The sequence below is a fragment of the Lathyrus oleraceus genome, chromosome 6 (assembly GCF_024323335.1).
Source record: "Lathyrus oleraceus cultivar Zhongwan6 chromosome 6, CAAS_Psat_ZW6_1.0, whole genome shotgun sequence".
NCBI classification, from domain to species: domain Eukaryota; kingdom Viridiplantae; phylum Streptophyta; class Magnoliopsida; order Fabales; family Fabaceae; genus Lathyrus; species Lathyrus oleraceus.
Genome location: NC_066584.1, coordinates 375,279,380 through 375,300,131, shown reverse-complemented (window position 1 = coordinate 375,300,131; position 20,752 = coordinate 375,279,380). Strand labels below are relative to the sequence as shown.

Sequence of the window (20,752 nt, the reverse complement as noted above, 5' to 3'; positions counted from 1 at the left end):
TTCATTCTTCGGTGGTTCTGGTACATATTTGAGTTTGAATCTAGGACGATCATTTCATGGATTTTTCGTGAGAATTATGAGTCATTTCTCACAGACGGCATCATTATTCCATTGCGAAACCAAAGTTGGATGTAATATGATGGTGCAAAGTTAGGGATCAATGATGTTGATCTCCAATACAGCGACACGGGGGGTGGACCTGCAAAATTAGCACTCCAACACCGAAATCAGTTTAAGATTAATGTAGTGAAAAGTGGATATAAAAAAATGTATGTTGCATTTCATATGAAGTTGCTTTTATACATTTGGTCACGTAGATTGAATTGTCATCAATTTAGACTTTAACGATTTAGACTTTTGACCAGCTCAAAACATGTTTCAATATTTCATAACACTTCAATGTCCACTAAAAACTTAGACTTAGTGTATTACCCTAACCTTGAAGAAGACCATCTTCCTCTTAAGATCAACTAAGTATCGGTAGTTCCTGTTACCTTAGCAAATACTCCATGTTAGAAATTTTCAATTAGAGTACTAATTAGAATTCTAACTTTTTGAAAAGTTCAAGTTAGAGAGTATGTAGACCTCCATGTGACATCATGGAAACAAGATAAAACAAAATATATAGGTAGAGTACATGATGATTAACACTGAAATCTTCCTATCTCCGTTAAATTCCTTCACCTCCTCTTTAACCACTAGCCAAATAGACCCTTAATTTCAATGTAGTTTTATTTTTTTCCTAGTTAGACCAAATCTTCATTATGCAAAAGATACATACAAAGTGGGGCATATTAGAAAAAATGCAGGGGTAAAAAGCAAAACTCAAAAGTAGATTTTGAAAGAGCAGAAACTTAAGCCCATATCAAAAGGCTTTGTTTTTCACGTTTGGCCGGACAGTGCCTTCTTTCCTTTGCTGTAATAATGGCTTTATGCCGATTCGCTTATTCTCCTGTCAACCATATTTTTTTCCCGAAATACCCTCCCCAAAACGTCAAATTCCCCTCTCTACCCCTTTCTGCACTCTCGTGTTCTTCTTCATCAACGATGGAAGCTCCTCCCGAAGGATACCGCAGAAACGTTGGAATCTGTCTCATCAATAGCCACAAAAAGGTTCAATCTTTCTCTCTCCCTCGCTCTCTACCAAAGCTTAACATGAATAAATATAACTGTTTCTGCTATGTAGGTTTTCGCGGCTTCAAGGCTGGATATTCCCAATTCATGGCAAATGCCCCAGGTAGAAATAAATGGATGAAATTGTGGATTTTTCTTCTTGCAATGTGTTATTTGGTAAAGTGAATGATTGATATAAATTTTTAATCTTGTAATGTGACATCATCTAGGGTGGTATTGATGAAGGTGAGGATCCTAGAAATGCTGCAATTAGGGAACTAAGAGAAGAGACTGGAGTTAGTTCAGCAGAAGTAATTGCAGAGGTTCAAATTTTTAATTTTAATTTCTTGTTCTGTTACACCTATATATCATCATAGTTTGATCTATTAATGTCAATTAATCCATTCACTAGTACAAAACTCTGTAGCACCGACACCTCTGAAAAGATATGGATCAATGTTGGTGTCGTGTTTCTGGTGTTCGTGCTTCATAGCTACAAAACCCAGATAAAGATTTTTCTTTTGGTGGCTTTTGTTGTAGGCACCTTTCTGGTTAACTTATGACTTCCCACCAAAAGTCAGGGAGAGATTAAATATTCAGTGGGGAACTGATTGGAAGGGACAGGCACAAAAATGGTAGTAATTTGAATATGCTCAACCAAATTATATGATGTGAAAGGGTATTATTGCTCTATTATGCTGAATAGTTGTTCTTACAATCTGATATATGCAGGTTTCTTTTTAAGTTCACTGGACAAGATCAAGAAATCAATCTTTTGGGTGATGGTACTGAGAAACCTGAGTTTGGGGAATGGTCATGGATATCAGGGGAGCAAGTAATTGATCTTGTGAGTATATGTGATAATGGTTTATGTCAGCATTTTTAATACCTGCATGAAATCAATTAAGAGTTGGTGCTGCTTAGAACATAAAATACGTGACTTGGCTTATCTTCTCTGTGCAGGCAGTGGATTTCAAGAAGCCTGTCTACAAGGAAGTACTTGCTGCATTTGCTCCACATCTCCAATAATCTCATATCTGTTGAAAATGTTATGGCTTCCAAGTGAGAGTTGTCGTGGATAATTATGCGGGTTGCTTTAAAATAATGTACCACATTCACAGATAACTACTGAGACAGATATTCTATTGGCCACAGAGAATGGGGATATTTACTGTATTTATATGAGTTTGTTAATTTTGTTTTCAAATATGATACATGATTATTACATATCACAAAGTGTATGAGAGCAAATTTTTTATGATTAACCTACAAATCCCATGTCTCTTTGGGGACTCAAAATTTTGATCATTTTTTACAGGAGACTTTTTTTTTACAGATGTCTTTGGAGAAGTTAATTTACAGGGTGCTGAAAACTTTCTCATGTGCAGTTTATGTTTGTTCAGTCTCTGAGTTTTTCCACTTTAAAACTAAAGTAATTTTTTATTTATTCACACTCTTTTCTAGCTAGTTATATCTTTCTTTAACTCCAAGGTTCCCAGGCAAACGCTAAAGTACTTTTCTTCAAAATAAGTCTTTGTAAGTTCAAACAATACCAACAGGAGTTTATGAAAACAAAAATAGTGTATAGGGGATTGCTTCACAATCTTTCCTTTGTTTATCAATTGATAATAAAAGACAGTAAAACAGAAATTAAATTCTAACACTATGCACACCTACGACATCTGCTAGAAAAGAACTAGGCAGATGCCCCAAATCTAAATTTCAAGATGCAAGTTGGTACCAAACTTTGCCGGTCAATATGCACTACAGTTATTTGATTTCTTTATTAGCAAGAAACCAACAAAGATAAGAAAAAAAACTGTGAATGGAGAAGAACAATTCAAAGTAGTTTAAAATCCTGAATTCTTGATTCATTTACATATTAAGAAATAATGTTTATAATTGAATTTCAACCACACCACTTATTTCCTCTTATAAGGATTATCAGAGATTCAATCACTACACGAGATGACCCAATTCAATATACTAACAACCTAACATATTTTCGACAGCTACACTAACTCTTCAACTTTAACAGAGTTTGCTACAACACTGCTATACTTCTCCTTCACCATCGGTTTTCTGTTCAAGTATGGTTACAGTTTTAAAGAAAATTTAGGAATAACACTGGGACTTGGAAAATATGCATCTGTTTTCTGCATTAGAAAATTTAGAAAAGATGTTTGTTCTCAAGCATAGTATCTATCTTTACCCATTTCAAGGTTCAACCATTCAAATCCTTTTTCATTTGCTGATTTCAAATGTCATTTTGCTGTCACCGATATCGCTTTGAAGAATCTAGAACTTAATGCAGAGATACTTTAGTTCAGAAATTTTGTGTTTCTTTAGTGGCTCATATATTAAAGATTCTGCACAATAAATTGATTTATACTAGACCTTCTGGACGTCATAGATTGAACTTCATTAGGAATCTTTAAATCACTTCATAAGCCCATTATTCATTCTTGATCAACTTGTTACCGTTCATATTCATTCTACCAACAACATTAATGTATTATCATTCATCAACAATCGCCCATGAAATTTCCTTGCATTGGGTAATCCCTAGTAACTAAGGCTTGGTGGTTATTGTTGTAAATCAGATGTCTGCAGGACTACAACATTGCGTGGCTACAGTCAAACTAGATCCCTACTTTCTATGAGCATGCATGCATCGACAACCCAGTCCAATGCTTGCTTACTAAGAAATCATACATCTATCTATGAATATTACATTTAGAAGCTATTAACGATGGCTCCACCATAATAACCTCAGGGCTGCAATCTTTTACTGAGTAAAGGGTCAGAAAACATGATTCAAAAACACATCTTAACGCCCTCTACAAGAACAACTAGTCTGTCAATCAGTCAGTCACAAAGTTATCATATTCAACTACGACAGTATGAAACAGACATTCAAATAGTAAATCCCCATTTGGAGGCTAGTCCCCAATGTTACAATCAGTTTGCAATTTAATCTACATCAACTGAGATACATTCACAATAAATACAGACTCAAATCACAAAGCTACGCTGCAAACTAAGATTAAATCACTACATTCCTAATCTCATAAGATATTCCTACATTTAGTTATACTGACAAGTTAGGCGTATTACCCGATGGTTTTTAGAGAAGTGGCTACATATAGCAGACGGTTCTTTGAATCAATTTCAATCCTCTAGACAGGACAGAGATTGGTATTGATGGAAAATTGTGTCACCATTGCCAAATACTGTCCACACAATCATTAACTAGGAAGGTTGTATCATACATGATACATCAATTATCATGTGACAATTTGTAATCTTTTATTCATTTAATTTACTATTATTCTATTTTTGTTGTTGTTTTAGTCCTTGTGTTTCACTGCCATTACACTTCATTAAACCGGATAATCCCATATGGAAGGATCAAGGAATTATACTTTTATTTCAAGTTGATCAAAATAGTAAACAAAAATGATGCCATTTATCTGATCACAATCCCTTTCAAATAGCCACATACTGTTCCAAAATGATTGATACATTCCGCGGCAAGAACATATATGTCCTTTTCAATAAAAGCTCTCATAAATAAAATAAAACACTTTCCAGTGCTAAAGTTTTTTTTTTTTTTGATAATCAACTTTGTATTCAAAGGAGAGTACTAGGGTGTACTCTAACCAGTTTACAAAAGATCAATGAATTCCTGAGAAGTCTACAGTATGTCCCACTTACTAGCTCAATCTCCTTAAGAGTGAATCATAAAACAGGTCTGGAATTGGAGCAAAATAGCAGTGAACAGAACACAACCAGAAACTCATTACTTCTTACCTCCCTAATATGTTTTGGATGTGGTCTGCAACAATTTCTGCCACAATCTCAGGCGAGAACTGTCTTATCATGTCCTCTCTTGCCTTCCTACCTATGGCTTTAGCCTCAGCCGGATTATCCACCACCTGCCTCATAAGAAACTGGAGTTTATGTTCAGAAGGTTCAGCCCAAAGATGTCCCTCGAATGGACCTTCCATTACTTCACTCATTCTATCTACTGGCAGTGGATAGCTATTATCCTCTGTCAAAAACTCAGTCGGTCCCGACCAATTCGTAGCAATCACAGGCAACGACATTGACATGGCTTCCACCAGAGGTCTTCCCCATCCTTCCCCTCTTGAAGGAAGAACGAAAGCATCCGCCGCCCTGTAAACCCTAGGCAAGTCACTTTGTGCAATGTGTGTATCAATAACATAAACTGAAGCCCAACCACAATCCGGTTCTTCAAAATCAGAATTTTCAACAAAATCCAATATTTTGTTCCCAAAATCACTGTCGGTATGATAAGGATTTGTCAACAAGTATAAAGCAACACTATCATCTTTCGAAAACTCCTTCAAATATGATTTTAACAACACATCCCACCCTTTCCTATACTCCCACTTGAAGATACTTAGAAACACAAAACCCTTACTCTCTCCAGAACCTAAAATCCATTCCGCCGTAGAATCAAGATCCAACGGCTCATACTTGACAGGATCAAAGAACTTCACATCAATAGGTTGAACAATCTTCACCACCTTGGAAGGAATAACCCCACTTTCAATAAATGTAGACTTATGAAACTCTGTAGGAACCCAAACATAATCCATTCTATTACAACGCTCAACATGTTCATCATTCACTCTATCAGTCTCAAACATAGTCCTACCAATCACAGACTTAAAATCATGGTAAAGAGACGGTGGACATGGCACGGTTTGAAACAACGGAGGATACCAAGCACCAGGCTCACTATGACAAATCACAATGGTCTCATTCATATTACACTTTGTTTGGTACAACTCAGTTGCCAAACTCTTCATATCCTGTGGCAAACCGTCCCAAAAATCCCAAGATTCAAGATCACCATGGTGCTCAATTGCTAACTTAAAAGAACGCATTTTTATGTGACTATGAAGAGATAAAATGTAAGACCAACTTTCCGAGCTATACCCACCACCTGAAAGGAAAGGAGCCATCCATAGAACACAATGGGAGGGTGTAGAAACATGTTTTGGGGGTGAAAAGAGTGAATGAAAAAGGGTTTGTGATTTGAGAGAGTATTTCAAGTAATGAAGTTTATAGTAGTTTGATTTTGTGAAACCTAATGCGATTGCTGTAAATAGAATCAATAAGGGGAGGGTTTGAAATGTGAATTTTTTGAATTTTGATAGGAAGGGTTGGGTTGTTGGATTGGGCGGAACATGGCGGGGGTTTGATTCAGCGGAATTCATGATATGAATGTAGGGATCAAACTATTGGCAGAAAATTGTAAAAATGAAATGACACCATGTTGAGAAGAGAGAGAGAGACCTGATTGTCGTAATTCAGATGATCGATCCACACTGAATTTGTTTTAATTTTGTTTCGTTTCATTTTTTAACACATCTAGGGAAATTTTTAAAAAGGGGGAAATTTGAGGAATCCTTTAGAAATTTAGGTTTATCTTTTAATTAATTAAAGACAAAATTACATGAGATGTTTTTTAAATTATTTTAGTATAATAAGTTGGTTATTTAATTTAATTTTTTTCTCCAACAAATTAATTTTTAACTTAGCTAATGTCTATACCATTACTCTTTTCTAAAATTTTGTTCCAAAAATATGCGAGTGGCATTAAGCGTATGTGAGGTGGATGTTAGGGTGATGACATGATATATATTTTTTTATTTTTAAATAATTACCAAAAATCACTTTGTTCTTTGTTTAAGAAAAAAACTAGATCAAATCTCTAGTTTTATATTTATCTTCTCCCATCGAATTCATCTCCTCCTTTCTCCGTCAATGGATTCATACAGTACCAATAAGTCAAATTCACAAAGTCAGAACTGTCAATCCGTCATTTCAAGGGCAACTTATGTGAAAACCTAGTGAAGGAAAAGTACAAACAGTTAGGAAGAAATGACAAAATTTTGGAAAACTCTTTTGGGGCTGCAGATACTTTGTGGTCCATTTATTGTTATATTCTTCTGTGTCTTTTATAAATTCGCAGAAATTATTTTGGGTGGGTTGAAAAAGAGTACAATGATGAAGTGCAACTAGAAATACAACAATCTCAATCTCCAAGATATTCAAAATGTGAGGAAAATGATGTAGAAATCAACACACTTAAAATGAGTCATTAATAAGATCCATGGAGATGATAAGAAGATCGTGGAGATGACAATTGCACTAAGGAGATGATGAAGAACATGTTAAAGATGATGAAGATGATAGTCTTTGTCATAATGTTTTTACTTATTATTTTTGTAGTGTTGATATGTATTTGTTCAATAAGTGGTGATTATGGTTAATGTTGAAGTTAGTATTGTAAGACATGTTGTTAATGTTATGCAGTAATGACCTTCTTCAATGTTGATGATTAGTCTGTGTTCAATTTTATATTGATGTAAACACTTTTAAATTATGTAGCTGTTAGATTGTGTCCAAATTTATGTTGTAGTAAGGACATATTTGTCACACTAAAGAAGACTTAAAGGATATGTTTGTTACACTGAATGAAACATCAAGGACATGTGTGTTATAATCTAGTAGACCTTAAAATTAAATGTGAACAACTCACTTAACTGTAAAAATATTGGACCTGAAAATTGCACAGAATATCATAAGGCCTTAAAATCCTTCATTAAACCAAATAAAATATATAAAGTAGTCAACGAAAATACATAGTAGTCATCCAAAATACATAATGACCATCCAAAATACATATTTCTAAGTCAGCAACATAGCATCCTAAATACAAAAACACCATCCAAAATACACAATCTTAATTTATCAAAATATAACAAAGAACATCCTAATTGTTTTTTCTTTTCATGGGCAAATTAGGTGTGGCTCTTCTTGGTGGTTGAAATGCTGCAGTTGGTCCCTGAAATGCTGAAGTGCCTCTTCTTGGTGATAACCTTGTTTGAAGTCTTCTGGTTGGTTGTGTTTGGGATTGTGAATTTTGGTTTTGCTTCTTCTTGGTGATAAACTTGCTTAAAGTCTTGTGGTTGGTTGCATTTGGGATTGTGATTCAGTCTAGATATAAGGGACCACAGATAAAATCCTAGACATCAATCAAACAATATTACATTATACTACAATACCCTACAAATACTAACAATCTGAACACTCACATACAATCCCTAAAATGAAACCACAAAGTTAGGGAACCAATTTATTAAATGATAAAATGTCAACTGCTCCCACACGCGGCTCACTTCTCAGTCAACAACACAACCAATCGTTCAAACACTGAAACCCCCACAGTGACCCGTCAAAAAAAAACCCACACGACACACAAAGCCTTTAGCTCACCACCCTCACGTCAACCTCATCGCAACATCATTTGTTTTTCACCACCAGGGAGGAGCCATCTCTTTTGACTGTTGTGGTTGTTGTGCACTATGAACAAAAGGGAGAGGGAGATTTTTAGAGACACATTACTTTCCTCTTTTTTTTCTTCATATTTTTAAAGGGGCTTGGAAGTAGTGTGTTATTTGTTTAAAAGGTCAAATATGCAGACTCCGAAAATCCCTATATGGCTTGAAACAAGCCAGCTGACAATGGTCTGACAAACTTACATTTTTTCTCCTGCAACATGGATTTACTCAAGGTCAGGTTGATCATACTCTATTCATCAAATCTACTACTGACACATTTTTGGCTCTACTAGTATATGTATATGACATATTACTAGCTGACCCAAACTTGACAGAATTCAATTCTCTCAAAGAAGCTTTGAACTCAGCCTTCTGCATTAAAAACTTAGGGGAACTAAAATTCTTCCTAGGCCTAAAGGAAGCACAATCTACAAGAAGAGTCTCCATTTGCCAAAGAAAGTACGGCTTGGAGCTGCTTGAAACTTCAGGCACAAGCAATTGTAAGCCTGTCAGTACTCCACTAGATCCAACCATCAAACTCAGTATTGATGATAGTCCTCCTTTAACTGATGTTGCAGCCTATAAAAGGCTTGTTGGTCAGCTGATATACCTCACCATTACTAGGCCTGACATAATACATCATACTCAACAACTCAGTCAATACATGTCTTCTCCTACTAAAAATCATCACAAGGTTGCCATGAGAGTATTGAGATACTTGAAGAATGCACTTGGTTATGGTCTATTATTCCCTTGAAACTCTGGTATGCAGTTACAGGGATTTAGTGATGTTAGCTGGGGTGGCTGCTTGGATACTCGCAGATCTATCTCAGGCTTTTTCTTTTTTTCTTGATCATTCTCTAATTTCCTAAAAATTTAAGAAGCAAAAAAATGTCTCATGTTCATCGATTGTAACTGAATACAAAGCTCTTGCAACAGGTATCAGGGAATTGCAATGGCTCATTCTCATGCTGAAAGATATTGGTCAAGCATGTGTTCGACAATTTGCTCTTTACTGTGATAGTCAAAGTGCTATGCACATAGTTGCCAATCTTGTCTTCCATGAAAGATGACTTGATGAACAAGTCATCTTGGTTAGTTAATTTGAAGCTTTACAAGGTAGTTAGTGAGTTGTTTTTCTATTATGATAGTTGTAAACTAATCTCTTCTAGCCCATGCTTCTATAAAAGCACCACTTGTACTAATTGATCATTAATGAAAATGATGAGTTCATCCACTATATTGTTCAAATTTTAGTTTTGCTATTAATTTTTACAATTTTTTTCACTCAAAAGTACACATCACATTTCATAGAAATATTGTCTTACAACACCAAATCTAAATCATTAAATAAAAGATTTTGTTTCACTATTTTTTAGATAGACAAAATTGTAGTACTCACACTAAGTCCAAAATAAACAGTATTTCAAAAACACATTGTTGTGAATTTAAGGTTAGAACATTTACGCGCCAAATAGGGGTCAAACTTACGTCATACTCGAGGGTTATGACTTTTTAACCTCTTAATCTCGACTAAGAGACTATAAGTTTTCTGTTGTTTGAAAATCAATATCAAAGATGATTTATAAACAATATTGACACTCCTAAAATTGGTGCTTATGTGAAAGTTTAAGGTTATGTGAAAGTTTAATGTTAATACATGTTAGCTAAAATGTTACTTTTGTAAAATTATGTGAGTTAATACGTGTTAACTTTGTCTCGTTAGTTGTCATGTCTTATGCATTAAAATAAATCCTAATTTTTTAATTTTTTTTGAAACCATTTACTCTTTCCCCCTCCACCTCATTCACACTTTCCTCTCATTCACACTAATTTTATTTATTAAATAAAAAATGTATAACTATGAAATTTCAATAACTAAACAAATTTGAACACAATATCTATTGGGTTTAATCTAGTATTATATACAGATAGAATAACACATCATGAGCTGTATAAGCCTTAAGAAAACTATATATTTTGTTCACATCAAACTCTATATTTTGTGCTTGCATCATCTACAAATTCTTGATAACATCTCTCATTGTAGGTCTCCTACGTGGATCACTTTCTGTACATCTCAAAGCCACCAAAAGCACTTTGGTTACTTCCTTCATCACATCATTAGAATTTGAAATTTCATTGGCAAGTTCTGTATCAACAATTTCATCAACAACTCCTGCTTCTTCCCACAAAGATCTCACCCAAGTAACTATATCCATTCCTTCCATAAATGATGGATCTATTGCCTTTTTTCTTGATATCAACTCAAGCAAAACCACACCATAACTGTATACATCAGATTCCTTACCCTTTGCTCTTGTATAAGCATTCTCTGCACATAACAATATTTAACCATGTTAGTCCATATAATAAGTATAAACATAAAAAAAATGCAAATAAAAAGGTGCAATTATCTTACTGATACTGCTGTAGAAGAGTTATTACCTGGTGCAATATAACCAAGTGTGCCAGAAACATTTATTGACTGTGATGAGGTAGAACTAGAAGATCGGTGCAAAATCTTAGCAAGACCGAAATCAGTAACATGAGGCTCCATTTCAGAATCTAAAAGTATATTGCTTGTTTTGATGTCTCTATGAACTATGACAGGATCACAGTCAAAATGAAGATAAACCAATCCCTGAGCAATTCCAACAGCTATCTTATTCCTTACGTTCCATTTTAAGGACTGCGACGGATTCTTCTCGTGCAAAGCGTCATAAAGGCTTCCATTTGGCATGTATTTGTATGAGATTAGACCATAATTCTCTCTCAACCAAACATGTTCAAGTCTCACCAAATTTCTATGCCTAACCTTTGAAAGTGTTTCAACTTCTCTTAACATGCTTATGCGTTTTCGTTCATCCTCACCGAAGACAAGCTTCTTCACTGCCAAAATTTTGTCTGCACTAATTACAGCTTTGTAAACAACACCTGCAGCTCCTCTGCCTATAATATACTCATCATTTAGATTCTGTGTAGCTTCCATCACTTTCTTGAGAAGGTTTGAAGAATCATTTTCCTCGGCGATGATGGCTTCCTGCTTAGACCTTCTGATTAGAAATATATAAATTAGTCCTAACAAGAGTACAGCAAGTATCAAGGATCCAAATGCTATCACTACAATTGCAACTTTACTGAGCTTTTTTGATTTTGTGTCGTCGACATTACATAACCTTAAATTGCTGCTTCTTGCGAAATTCAAAGCATTGGATAACGAAAGGCTAACACACAGGCCCGGATTTCCCAAAAATGATTGAGCAGAATTCGATAACTTCATCAGTTTTTGTGATACAGAGCCTTCAAAAGAATTGTATGAAATGTTTAATTCGGATAACGAACTGAGCTCGTCGAAAAGTTGTACGCTTCCTGTCAAATTGTTCCAAGATAGATCCAGTTTTAGCAGACTCTTCAGATTTCCAATCTCTGTAGGAAGCTTGCCTACTAGTCCATTAGCACTTAGGTTTAAATCATACCGCAAATTCTGCAATTTTCCAATTGATATAGGAATATTTCCACCAAAATTATTTCCACCAAGTTTTAACTCAACAAGATTTTCAAATTCCGACAAGAAAGCTGGGATTCCCCCACTAAAACGATTCTCTCTGAGAATTAAAATGGTTAATGTTGTCCAGCTCTGGAAACTCGATGGAAACGAACCATTAAGGAGATTGAATCCCACATCAAAACTACTCATTTTGGTACACTTTGACAGTTGAGGTGGCAAAGGACCTTCTAAGTTATTGTAAGAAAGATACAAACTCTGGAGATTCACAAGGTTTCCAAGCTCTAAAGGTACAGAACCCGTTAACCTGTTCATGGACAGATCTAAAAGAGACAGATTTGTGCAGTTACTCAAGCTTGATGGAATTGTTCCGTTGATATTGTTGTTGCTGATATCCATGTAACCGATACTCGAATTCGTTTCAAAATCAGGAAGAGGACCCGTAAAATAGTTACCTCCGAGTCTCACCCTTCTGAGACTTGTACACCTTCCTACATCAGAAGGTATCCTTCCAATAAATTGATTGCCAGCCATATTAAGCCTCGCTAATCGCTTCCCAAAACAAAGATTTGGTGGAAGCGTACCATTGAACATGTTAAACACAAAATCCAACTGCACCAAACTGCTATTAATTCCTAAGGTTTGAGGTATAACTCCAGAGAATCGGTTGTAAAACAATGATATGTTCTTGAGATTTTTGAGCTCAGTCATCTCTAAAGGTAGCTCCCCCGAGAGACTATTATTATACAAAAGAACATGCTCAAGGCTTTGAATTTTCCATATGCTAACTGGAATTTCCCCCACCAGAAGGTTTTCATACAATCGAAGATCGCGTAACTTACTCAATTTTCCCAATTCACTAGGAATTTCTCCATCTAGTCGATTGGTATACAAATGTAACCTTTCCAATGACTTGCAATTACCAATTTGTGGCGGTATATTCCCAGACAAAAGATTCACCGGAATTACTAGCTTAGAAAGATTGTGAAGCAGACCAAAGCTTGATGGTATGTTACCATGTAACTGATTCTTTGCAGCAAAGAACTCTACTAGACCACTGCAATTCCCTAAACTCGATGGTATAGCACCACTAAGATTATTGTATGAAAGACTCAAATATTTTAGATTTTTGCAATTTCTCAACCCTAATTGAATGGTACCTTCAAGGTTATTAAAATTGACACTTAAATAAGAAAGTTCTTTTAGATTGTTTAGACTCTCAGGAATAACTCCCTCCAATTTATTAGAATCCAAAACTATGAAACTCAATTGACTACAATTTCCAATGGATTCAGGAATTTCCCCTGACAACTGATTACTCTCAAAATTGAACGAGTAAAGGTTAGTAAGGTTTCCAATACTAGCCGGGATCGAACCACTTAAACTGTTATTATTGAGATACAAATCTTGCAATTGATTTATATCAAACAAGGATTGAGGAATTTCACCACTGAAGTTGTTTACAGAAATATCCATGTACTGAAGCATACTACAATTGCTCAACTCCGGTGGAATTTCACCACCGAAGTTGTTTACAGAAAGATCAATGTACTGAAGCATACTACAATTGCTTAACTGTGGTGGAATTTCTCCAGAGAGATCATTGATTGACACATCTAGGGTTTCAAGGTGAACTAAATTTCCAATTTCAGGTCCTAATTGACCAAAAAGTGAATAATTACTTAGGTTTATAGATATTACATTTAGGTCATGATTACACTGAACTCCATTCCATAAACATGGAGTGGAATGAGAGGAATTCCATGTGGAGCTTATGTTAGCAGGCACAACAGTAAAGTGGCTCAAGAGTGATAATAGAGATAAACCCTCAAAATTCAATGCAGCAGAAGTAACATATAATAATGTAGAAAAGCAAAGAATCAACAAAAGGTGATACTCCATAGAAAGAACAGAAAGAAGGCACAAAAAAAAACTTTGAATGCTAAAATGACAAAGTTTGAAGAGAAAAAAAAAAAGCACTTATCTGAGAATCTATTATGGAGAGTGGAAATGAAGTAAGAGAAAAATAGTAGAAGGTTAAAATGATGAAACAATGGTGTTGATGTGTGTATATATATAGTGGCATGCATGCAATTGTGAGCAATGACCAGATTTAAAAGTTGGTTGTTGAAATTCAAAGTGAAGAATAGTTTAATGTGTAGTTGAGTGCCCACTTGGTATAAGTTTAATCTTATAAAGAAAAAGTTAAGCTATTCTATGCAACTTGCCCACCATTTTGGCAAAAAAATAATTAAATAAGATTTCATGCAAACATCTCATTTTCAAGTAGAATTTTAATATTTTATGTGCATTAATTCAGAAACTAGTATCTTGGAATTAGGGAGCAGGAAATTTTTTAACAAGATGTCTCTCTTTCGTACGAGAGAAAAAATCAGGTAATCAAAATTGGATTGGATATTGAATCGATATAAACATAGATATAGGATTTTAAGGTTTGATCGGAATTGGACTGAGGTTGGACCGTTATTGTGTTGATTATAACATTTAACACTAGTTCTTTATTATATAGAATATGAACTTTTATTATCTCTACAGAAGAGTTAAAAAATATTAGAATTATGTGGTTTATGTAAAATATATTAATGCGGTGTTTGTTTTATGCAAAATAATATTAAAATTTAAAATGAAATACATTTTTTTTAGTGTTATCAATTTTATGAAAACCCTAATATAAAATTAAGTCATGCGATTAGAAATATTAGAAACTAAAGTGAAGAGTGTTATTTATAAATATAACTCTCTAGTTTTTATTTAAAAAATCAAAATTTTGAAAGGATTAGAGAGATGTCTTTGACTGTGAGGCTCATCTCATTCAATAGTATCAAATTGATATATCTTTTTCACCTTTTATTATATTTTTCTTTTAAATAAATTTAAAAAAAAAATTGAAAGTTTAATATCCGGTTCAACCTATGTGATTGGAGAAACCCCCGATTTTGATCTATTTTTCCGATTTTCATCTGATTTTTGTCCCGGTTCTTTAACAGACCGATTATATGGGTTTAATAGACCAGATATAGATTCAATTCTCGGTCTAACCGCCGGTTGAACCGTCCGATCCGATCCAATTTTCATAACCTTGAAAAATATAATCAATTTATTATCGTTAATCATTATCTTGGAAATATGAAAATTTTGAGGGGGAATTAGAATAATTTATTCATTTTAAATGGAAGAACTAAAATAGAAGGGAATTTGAAATGATTTATTTTAATCTCACATGGAGGCAACACAATATATATTTCAACTTGATGAAGGATACCCAATTTTGTAAATTTTGTAAAGGAGTAAGAACAAACCGCCAACTCTTCTAGACACATGCGCGCTGCCGTCCATTCGTCCGACCGGTCTAGATGAATTATTTTTTTAGAACTCGAATTAGTGGAATTTTAACATGGAAATTAATTAATTATTAATTGATTTCATTAAAATTAATTAATTAATTGTAACGTGTGACTCATTAAAAACTTAATCTTAACCTAATTTAAATTGAGTTTGGTTTGTCCTCCAAGAACGAGTCAGAGTCTAACTTGCTGACCAAGCAAAAACAATGAGTAATAGTAATAGGCCTAAAACTTTCAACTCTCTCCCATGATTTTCTTTCCTCCACTAAATTGAATCTCTTGCTTATAAATAGAGTTTCTTTGTTCATTTGCAAATCATTCCATATTTCTGAACCTTTCAAAATGTCTATTCTCCCTCTCATTTTCTTCATCTCAAATTATTTTTTCTATTATGTTTTTAGAGTAATTTTTCGCGCAATCTATGATTGGATTATTTCTAAATACTCCAAAAGATTTAAACATCATTTAAAAGTGCATTTCTTTGAACAATTCATTATTTATAATCCTAAATTAAAACGAGTTGTACATTAAAGGAGATAGTCATATCAAACAAAAAAATTGCCGATTTTGTGCATATTATATACATACATTTCTCGTACTAATTATTGATACATTGTAAACCATGTTTGTTATACCGATAGTAGTTGGACAAAGATCCTCTAATTTTTTTGAAAAAAAAGTTAAAGTGAGTATAAGCAAATTTTAGATAAAATAAAGGAGATAGTGATAGTAAATTAAGAGAAAGATAGGGAAAAATAAATAGAGGGTAGAGAAATGAAAGTTAGTCGAAATCAGCAGTACTATTTACTGATACATTGATGTAATGTAAACAATGTAGCAATGCTTAACAATAAACCACTTTTTGATCAAATCCAATGTCAATATTGTCCTAGTTCAGAGTTGAATTGTCAAATGTGGCTTCTACATTTTTATATTGTTTGAATGTGAAATAGGAATATTCTCTCTTTTTGTATTTTATGTAAAAAGTCTTCCATGTATATCCAAGTCAAATAGCAGCAACTCCTTACGTTTTTCAATAAACAAAGCCAAAATGAGCATTAACTATTGAAGAAAGTTATTGTTAATGATTGATGTAAATGAGTCGAGAAAGCAGCCCCACTTTCTGTTGCGTCAGATGAATTGCCTTACTCTCCTGTGTGTGAATATGATTGTGTGGGTATTAAACAAACTTATAATAATCAATTTTCAAAGACTGCTAAAATCTATTCAATCTCATGCTTTTTTCTTAATCCAAACACTTTTCACATTGCCTCGTATCAACGGAAAATTGATGGAACATTGCTATCTATAACGACACTTTTACACACACATGGTTATGATAATATATCCCGGTGTTTTTTCCGTTAATTTTAGTACAGTAGATTTTATAAATTAAATTGTGTAAAATATATGGTGTAAAATATAAGTTTTTTTTTTAAACATTAGTATCTTATCCTCGATCCACTTGATCGATTAATCTAGTTTGAGATCAATTTTAATATCAAATAAATTTATTGAAGTGACTAAATCCAATTCAAGAGTTTAGATGAACCTTCAAAACTCCATCTATCTTTCATTATTTTTGTTTTCTTTTATATTTTATTTTTCTATGTATTTTTAATTTGTGGCTCAAACATTATTGAGAAAAAATTAAGAAGAAAAAACCAGAGAGAATCTCCTCTGTTGAAATTACAAATCAAAGTCAATAAATAATTAAACCATAAATGATTGTCATATTAAAAAAATTAACTTTCATCTTAATTGACTCAAAAAATGATTTTCATGTCGTCCACAATCTTTACAAAATATGTTTTTATAATTGAAACACAATTGTTCTATTATTTTTCAAAATTGTGTATGTCAACCAAAAGGATGGAAGGTTAGAAAAAGGCACAATGAAGATTGTGTCACAAATGATTATTCCTCTTTGATAACAAAGAAATGAAAATTTGTTAAAAGATATAATAATTATATTATATCAAGAAGAACAAGGATGAAAGAATATGCAGTAAGAATGACAATTGCACAATTTCTTTTTAGGAGTGCACTTTTTTCGATACGGGTCTTCGCCTATTTTTCCCTACTTTTGAGATAGAAGTCCTGAAGCATCTGACGATGACTCCTTCACATCTTCATCCTGCAAATTCAGCATATGTGAAGGTCTATCAGTTATGGTGCGAGTACTTGGAAAGAAAGTCTTATGTGATACTTTTCTTTCATCTTTTTAAATATCGTCGTGGTCATGTGGCTCAAGCACATAGTAAAAGGTTAATTTCTTTGGAGCTGACAATGTGTGGCTTCGAGCCTCTTCGCGGGCTACAAACTTTTCAAGATTGACTCTTTCTATCAGTCCCATCGGTCCAGAAGCTCATGCTAAGGTTTGCGTCGTTGGGGACGGAGTGGAGAGAAGATGTATCGAGTTGTTCCACAAGTTATGAACTCAAAGTCATTTTCTTATGGGAGAATAATATATATGTATACAAGGAGGAATACTTCACTATGAAATATTTGTATTAGAAGAAACAATTGATGAGCTTTATCAGCAACCTGGGTTACTTCGAGGTGGTACCCCTACGAATGAGACCGATCAGAAACACTTGTAGTGTGAAGAATATGTTCATAGTTTTGATGAAGACAAAAGCCTATCATAGAAAAAAGATCAAAGAAAAAAAAAGATTAAAATCAAGTATCAAGATTGGATAAGCTTTGTAATTCAAACGATTGAATCATTAAGATTAAGGTACAACGATAATTCATATGTATATAAGCTTTAAGTGCTCAAAATATTTTCATCTAAGCGATTCTACGATTCTTAAACATCCATGCATGGTTGTCATTCAAAACACAACTTTTAAAAGGAAAATTTTCAAGTTTTTAAGGGAGTCAATCGATTGACTATTATCATCAATCAAATGATGTGCTCTCTGTTCAAAAGTTGATTTTCGCAAATTATGGCATTTTGAAACCGCCGCAAACTTACTGGCAGTTCCGTTGCAATTTTACTGTTTTTTAAAACAGCACACTATTTTATAAACTGTGGCAGTTTTAAATTGTTGTAATTGATCTTCTTTTTTAAACAACACACTAGTTCGTAAACTGTGGCAGTTTAAGACCTCCATAATTTGCATAATTTTTTGAAACATCATACTGTTTTGAAAAATATGAACCATTGTGATTCAAAATTATTGCCAATAATAATGAAACTTTTCCAAAATATTACATCAAATCAAAGAGGCATAATGAGATGTATATAAGTCAAAATACATAAGTTTTAATAACCTTTTTTGTTACAAAAATTCATATACAATTCAAACAATTTTCTAAGTGTTCATACATCATAAAACAATGAAATTTTGTGCATGAACTTTCATATCATTGAATAAGTTTCATTCAAATTTATAAGCACTGATATAGCAATGATTCATTGGTCGTCTCCTAAGGCTTCATCAACTTTGGAAGGTTCAATTTGAGAGACAAAAGCCATGTTTAAGCAAGCATCCTTTAAATTCAATCTTGTTGAGACTCCTTGACTAATGTCACCAATAATCTTGTCGATTGGATGGTCTCTATGAGTTATCCATTCTTTAGGTAGATCATTGATGTTTGCGTCTTGTGGATCTTGTTCTTCATGGTGTTCCGGTTGATTTTCATTATCGGATATGAAATCTATCTCTTGAGGAATATCTACTAAATCATCATCATTATCAACAATAATATCCTCCTTGGAGGGATTAGTTTCATCAAATGATACATGCATAGATTCCTCAATAGTTAAAGTTCTTTTGTTATAAATCCTATAAGCTTTGCTAGAGAGAGAATAACCAAGAAATATACCTTCGGCGGATTTTTCATCGAACTTACCGAGATTATCTTTGTCATTATTGAGGACAAAGCATTTGCATCTGAAGATATGAAAGTAGGCCATGTTCGGTTTTCTTCCCTTGAAAAGTTCATAAGGAGTTTTCTTCAAGATAGGTCTAATATTGACTCGATTACTTACAAAGCATGTCGTGCTTACCGCATCCGCCCAAAAGTATTTTGGAAGATTTGAGTCGCTAAGCATTATTCTTGCAAGCTCAATGAGAGACCTATTCTTTCTCTCCACCGCTCCATTTTGTTGAGGAGTCCTTGGTGCCGAGAAGTTGTGAGAGATTCCATTTTCATCGCAAAATTCTTCAAAGGAAGCATTTTGGAATTCTCCACCATGGTCGCTTCTTATGGAGGCAATGGTTAGTGACTTCTCATTTTGGATTTGCTTTGCATTCTTCTTAAATACTTTGAATGTGTCATTTTTTTGCACTAAAAAGAGAGTCCAAGTGTATCTAGAGAAATCATCAATAATGACTAAGGCATAAATATTACCTCCGAAGCTCCTTGTTCTTGATGGACCGAATAAGTCCATGTGCAGCAGTTGTAATGGCCTTGAAGTGGTCACTACATTTTTGGATTTGAAAGTTGATTTATGTTGTTTCCCCTTTTGGCACGCATCACAAAGTCTATCTTTGATAAACTTCATCTTGGGAAAACCAATGACGAGGTCATGCTTGATCAACTTATTCAAATGTTCCATATGAATATGTGCGAATCTTTTGTGCCAAAGCCATGAATCGTTGTTGTTTGCCATGAGACATTTTACCTTCAAAGACAAGTCATTAAGGGAAATCATAAAAAATTGTTAAGGCGTTTACCTTTTAGTTTAACCTCATGTGTGACTTCGTCTTCTATCAAGCACTCATCTTTAGTGAACTTGATCTTGAAACCCTTGTTACATAGTTGGCTAATACTAAGAAAATTGTGCTTTAGTCCTTCGAAATAAAGAACATCTTCAATGGATGTGAAAGGTGGTGCACCAACAATGCCTTTGCCAAGAATCTTTACTTTGTTGTTATCTCCATATGTAACAAAACCCTTAGCTTTAAGCTTTAGATTTGAAAATTTATTGATGTCTCCTGTCATATGCTTGGAACACCTACTATCGAGATACCATAAGTTTGATATGGATTCCAAGCAAGCCTACAAAACAGATTAAGTTTTGTTAGGTACCCAAGTTGCTTTGGGTCCTTCATAATTAGTGTCTTTCTTTACCCATACGTAATGCCCATTAGCAACACTAAAGTTTCTAATATAGCAAGCATTAGGTGTATGGCCTTTAATACCACAATAAAAGCATGTTGGTTCAAAATTACTTCTATACCTGGAAGGATAAGACTTCTTCTTAACAAGGTTTTTCTTTTTAGGATAATGATGAAATATTTTAGGTTTGTTCACTTTCTCTTGGATTGGTTGGTCACTTGTCTTAATAAAGATTGTCTTGTTTGAGCTTGGTTTTGAAAACTTTGAGTAACCAAGCCCACTTTTATCATTTGAATATCTTTGTTGGCTAAGTA

General features: G+C 33.9%; 3 protein-coding genes across 3 annotated transcripts; 1 reads left to right on the top strand and 2 right to left on the bottom strand.

Moving 5' to 3' along the window:
* The first annotated feature begins 880 nt into the window (after window positions 1-880).
* LOC127093083 (nudix hydrolase 26, chloroplastic) lies at window positions 881-2,378 on the top strand. The gene is made up of 6 exons (XM_051031983.1): window positions 881-1,113; window positions 1,187-1,237; window positions 1,344-1,436; window positions 1,654-1,748; window positions 1,846-1,960; window positions 2,077-2,378. The coding sequence occupies exons 1-6, from the start codon at window positions 925-927 to the stop codon at window positions 2,140-2,142; spliced, it is 609 nt and encodes a 202-aa protein (XP_050887940.1). The 5' UTR covers window positions 881-924; the 3' UTR covers window positions 2,143-2,378.
* A 1,637-nt stretch (window positions 2,379-4,015) lies between these two features.
* On the bottom strand, window positions 4,016-6,531 carry LOC127093358 (uncharacterized). The gene has a single exon (XM_051032278.1). It carries the CDS (start codon window positions 6,360-6,362, stop codon window positions 4,923-4,925), a length of 1,440 nt encoding a protein of 479 aa, XP_050888235.1. The 5' UTR covers window positions 6,363-6,531; the 3' UTR covers window positions 4,016-4,922.
* A 3,810-nt stretch (window positions 6,532-10,341) lies between these two features.
* On the bottom strand, window positions 10,342-14,144 carry LOC127097187 (receptor-like protein kinase). Its single transcript, XM_051035696.1, has 2 exons — window positions 10,941-14,144; window positions 10,342-10,827 (listed from the first exon to the last, which is right to left on the bottom strand). The coding sequence occupies exons 1-2, from the start codon at window positions 13,900-13,902 to the stop codon at window positions 10,511-10,513; spliced, it is 3,279 nt and encodes a 1,092-aa protein (XP_050891653.1). The 5' UTR covers window positions 13,903-14,144; the 3' UTR covers window positions 10,342-10,510.
* Window positions 14,145-20,752: the final 6,608 nt, after the last annotated feature.